Source organism: Olea europaea, chromosome 18 (genome assembly GCF_002742605.1).
Source record: "Olea europaea var. sylvestris chromosome 18, O_europaea_v1, whole genome shotgun sequence".
Lineage (NCBI taxonomy): Eukaryota > Viridiplantae > Streptophyta > Magnoliopsida > Lamiales > Oleaceae > Olea > Olea europaea.
Window position 1 is genome coordinate 25078334 of NC_036254.1, and position 4944 is coordinate 25083277.

The 4944-nt window shown below is 32.7% G+C and overlaps 1 protein-coding gene across 1 annotated transcript; it reads left to right on the forward strand.

Annotated features, from left to right (window-relative positions):
- The first annotated feature begins 587 nt into the window (after positions 1 to 587).
- Positions 588 to 4644, forward strand: LOC111367910 (protein trichome birefringence-like 19). Its single transcript, XM_022989021.1, has 2 exons — positions 588 to 1111; positions 3703 to 4644. The coding sequence occupies exons 1-2, from the start codon at positions 635 to 637 to the stop codon at positions 4501 to 4503; spliced, it is 1278 nt and encodes a 425-aa protein (XP_022844789.1). The 5' UTR covers positions 588 to 634; the 3' UTR covers positions 4504 to 4644.
- The last annotated feature ends 300 nt before the right edge of the window (positions 4645 to 4944 follow it).

Genomic DNA, 4944 nt, shown 5'->3' on the forward strand with positions numbered 1-4944 from the left:
CTCATGATTTAACGTATTTTAATGCTTAAATATCAATTATGACTACATGATCTGTTTGACTCTAATTGTATTGACAGAAGCAGATGCTTGGAACTTACTTCAGTCAAAAATAGAAACTCTTCAATTAAGTAGCTCTCACTTACTGAATCACATATAATATAATTATATCAAGAAAATAATAACTGTTTGCGTAACATAAAATCTTTTATGATGGAACCTTAAAACTCAATATGACTTTGAACAGGCAATTTTTTATTGGACTAATCAAACAAGTTGTCAATTTTAATATTGATTATCTTAAACGAGCTGTAAGATTCATATTTTAAGATACAACCCTCTACCCTTAATATTTACTAATAAGTAACAAATAAGTCAGATTTTGAAGATATATATCTTAATAATGAACAAATACTACATTTGTCGAGAAACAATTTAAATGCAATCATTTTTTAATTCTAATTATTTCAGTTGTAAGTATTCAATAAATAATGTATAGTGAGTCGTGTAGGAACGTGACTAAAAAATGTTATTTTTAAATAATATACAAATCATCAACTTGTTTGACACTTTTAGCCAGATCTCTTTTTGATGCCTTCACCCTTAATTCTTCCTTGTCCATTCTTTCTTTAGCTTCATGAGGCTCAAATCCATGGAGTTTTCCTTTCGAAATAATAAAGAAAGTATTGTAAACACAAAGAATATTTCTATACTATTAATAGCCATAACATTAATTCTCCTAACTGTTGTTCATCTAAATTATCCATTTTTGATGTACTCTTCAAAGAATCCTGCAGAAATTGATGAATCCGTAAAGATTAAGGATCAAGATTATGAAAAGTGTGACATTTCTACGGGTGAATGGGTTCCGAATCCCGAGGCGCCATACTACACGAATATGACTTGTTCGTCAATCCATGAGCACCAGAACTGCATGAAATATGGAAGGCCAGATAGAGATTTCATGAAATGGAAGTGGAAACCAGATGGATGTGATTTGCCTGTTTTCAATCCTTATCAATTTCTGGATATTGTGAGGGGCAAATCCATGGCCTTTATTGGAGACTCTGTGGGGAGGAACCAATTGCAGTCCTTGATATGCCTCTTATCCAGGGTAATTATATATGTATAATATTTCATTTTTCACAAGTAATTAGATACCCTGGTATGTTGCAATGCATGATTTGTTCAAGACGATTTAAGCATTACACATTTTTCTTCCTTTTTGTTTTTTGGGTGTGGGTTGCCTGATTAGAGGTAAGGGTATTAAATGGGGTGAGCTGACCAACTCGGATTGTCTGCCATCAGGTTCGACTCAGCTCACCCCTGGTTAGGGTGAGCCGAGATGGCTCGCCAATTTTTTTAGCTTAAATTATTATTTCACCCATTATGACAAGTCAACTCGTAGCTTGTGAGCCAACTCGCACAAACAATTCGATGAGCTCATGAGTTAACTCATGCGAGCCGACGAATGAGTTGCAAGAAGATTTCAGTGTTCAGCTCGCCCCTTAACACTGCTAGTTGGGGGACTATAGATTGAAGTGATTAACTAGTAGATAGTTGTTTGCTTAGAAGTTACTCCTGTTGCTTGTTAATTGAACTTCATCTAAAGCTAATTTTACATTATATACTAGGATATAATTGGTATCATATGAATTATTACTACTATTCACTACATATAGCATGATGAAAATGTTAATCTTCTTGATTAAGTTTTTTCTTCTCTTCCTTTGGTTTAACTTGATTAATTAGTTCATTCTACATTATGTCCATTTCCAAAGAGGTCAAGTATACTGGTTAGTTTTGTTGGGAAAAATGGGTGATTTTTGTGTAGATATTTATCATAATAACAAACATTAATATTTATAATTCAACTATTATCATAACCATAATAATTCAATAATAACATGAACATAAAATAAGTAGAGAAGAGTTAGAAAAAAAGGAAGTCTTGGGAGCCACGTAGAAGAGGTTGTCCTAAAGTCATGTTACCTACTTTTTGTGCGAGTACTTTCGGTACTACACGGCTCCATGATAAAATCCATATGACTCACATTTAGTTTTCTTTCTGTGGGCACTACCACAAAGAGATAAAGATTGGGCCTCTCATCGAGTTGCCAAAAACTATAGAAATATAATATAAAATATAAATGTAGTATTTTGTTTTTCCTTGTATCTCTAGTTTTTTTTCTTCAATGAAAAAACTCCCTTGTATATGGATAAATTTAACCCCCACAATTAAACCATTAAAATATAAGCTACGTATGAACTATGATGTTTTAATTTTATGTTAGAACTTAAAATTAAAGTGTTTTAATTTTTGAAATTAAAGGTCGAAACTTATTTCAAGTTACAACAAGTTTACCTAAGAATTAATGCTAGATTATGAAAAGTGAAGAAAAATCTACCCAAATTTATGTGTATTTTGACGTCTACTGTGGGATAAGAGTGTTGTATTAATAGTATGCACAGCCGTTGTGCTTGAGAACCAAAGGCTGAAAACACAAAGCAAAAAGGCTCAAATATATTAATATTTTAGAATACACTTCCATTTAATTCAAAAATATTAGCAGATTGGATTCGATAATGTACAAAATTTAATAGCAAATGAAGTAATTTATGAATTAGTTATGTTTTCATTTTCTGTACGTCAATTGTAAGTTGGCTTGATGTATTGGCTTACCCCGTTTGGTACCCATTTTTATAAAAATGAGAATGAAAAATATAGTCGTTACAAGACCCACAGAAAAGATAGAAAGTTAAATATGGTGACTTGATGTGATAGATAACGATTATATTTTTCATTTTTTTAGCCAAAGAATGAGAATCAAATGGGGGAATATAGCAAATCAAATTATTAATTAACATCTACATTTACACTTAATTTTAAATAATTGTTTTTTGGAAAATAAAAGACTATGAAATATTTGATTGATCTGAAAAATTATTTTTCCCATAATAGGATATTTAAATAATAATTACTAGAAGTAGGTGACGAAGTAGAGGGAATCTAAGCGTGGGAACCTAAGTTCCTATACAATTACTAGATCTAGAAAATTGTTGTTTACACAGAGTTGGTCACTAACCCTTTACCCAACAAACGACTAAAGCTTCCTTTTATAATTTCTAGGATTAGGTATATATCATTCATTTCATGCTCTCGTTCAAATCAAACCACTTTGTCTACGTGTATGTATGTCCCATTCTTTTCATAAAATGAATTTTTGAATAGTGTATTGATGAGAAATGTGTGATTAAAAAATAAAGAAAAGTTTTGAATTTGTGTGTAATATTATTTTATTGAAAAATATGTGGTTGAAATAATTTTAAAATACTGTTTAAGAATGTATTTTTCTAAAAGAACGTAGCTCAAACAGGGGTATAATTCTTACAATTTTTTTCTGAAACATCAATATTCTGTAATTTATTATAGGAAAAGCCAAACAATGCATGTGCTGAACTTGCTGGAAAATGTTGGTAAATATCAGATGAATCATGGGGACCCTTTAATTAGTTTGTCATCTTTAGTCATGTCTACTTAGTTTGTAGGGCATATGAACATTTAAAAAAAAAAATGTTTGATTTTTAATTTCTTGTGCATCTAAGTGTTCAAATTATTCATAATTGTTATGTGTTATTAACTCGTTTAGTATGTTCAAGAATTTTAAGTCATTTTTTCTGCTCTTAGATTTTCAAAAATTTCAGGTTGAAAATCCAATCAACGTTTCACATACTGAGGATGAACATTTCAGAAGTTGGAACTACGTGAGTTACAACTTCACCCTAGCCAGCTATTGGACACCCTTTTTGGTGAAATCCAAAGAGGCAGACCCTGATGGTCCAACTCATACGGGCCTATTCAATCTCTACCTTGACGAGGTTGACAAGTCGTGGACTAACCATATAGATGAATTCAACTATATTGTCCTCAACGCGGGTACCTGGTTTTACCGACCATCCATGTACTATGAAAATAGGCGCCTCGTGGGCTGTCGCTTCTGCCAAATTCCAAATGTCACGGACTTTCCAACCACTTATGGTGCCCGAAGGGCGTTCAAAACAGCTTTTAAAGCTATAAACAGTTTAGAAAACTTCAAAGGTGTAACATTTTTAAGGACTTATACACCATCCCACTTTGAGAATGGGTTGTGGAACCAAGGTGGGAATTGTGTAAGACAGAGGCCTTTTAGAAGCAATGAGATTATTTTGGAAGGTGCAAATTTGGATCTTTATATGACTCAAATTGAGGAATTTAGGATTGCAGAAAGAGAAGGGAAGAAGAAGGGGTCCAGTTTCAGATTAATTGATGTAACACAGGCTATGTTGTTGAGGCCAGATGGGCACCCCAGTAGATATGGGCATTGGCCACATGAAAATGTAGTCATGTATAATGATTGTGTGCATTGGTGTTTGCCGGGACCTGTTGATTCATGGAATGATTTCTTGCTTCATTTGTTGAAGATTGAGCGCAGAAGATCCCACAAGGAAAGAAATTCTCTACCCTGACCAAAGACGATTTTTCTCTTTTTATCCAATTCTGTTAAGTGTATTCTTTTAAGAAATATTGGTTATATTTGCAACGTATTTAATGGAGCAAATTTTTTTAAAAATTGACCGAGTGTTATCATCTCTCAATTTGCAATCAACCATTCTCTCTGAACAATTTTCCTATGGTCTCTCCTTGTTTTCTTTAGTAACTTTAAGGTCATGGGTTCTAAGAACTCGAATAGGCCCAATCCTATGACAAATAGCAATTATAAGCTCATCACAAATGGTTCCATCCATATAGTTGAGGAAGTTACTGAAAAGTAATCAAAATCCTAAATATGACGATCATACACGAGCGAAAACCGAAAACACTTTCAGATCATCTTTCTATTGTCTCAATGTTTTGAAGTTTTAGCTTTTTACTATGGCTTAGGCTTCAATCTTCCCGTGTCATCAAAG

Bases quoted from the DNA above. Each gene is read 5' to 3' on its own strand.
- LOC111367910 (XM_022989021.1), top strand. From the start codon at position 635: ATGAGGCTCAAATCCATGGAGTTTTCCTTTCGAAATAATAAAGAAAGT. The intron at 1,112-3,702 runs GTAATTATATAT...CAAAAATTTCAG, and splicing joins TGATATGCCTCTTATCCAGG to GTTGAAAATCCAATCAACGT.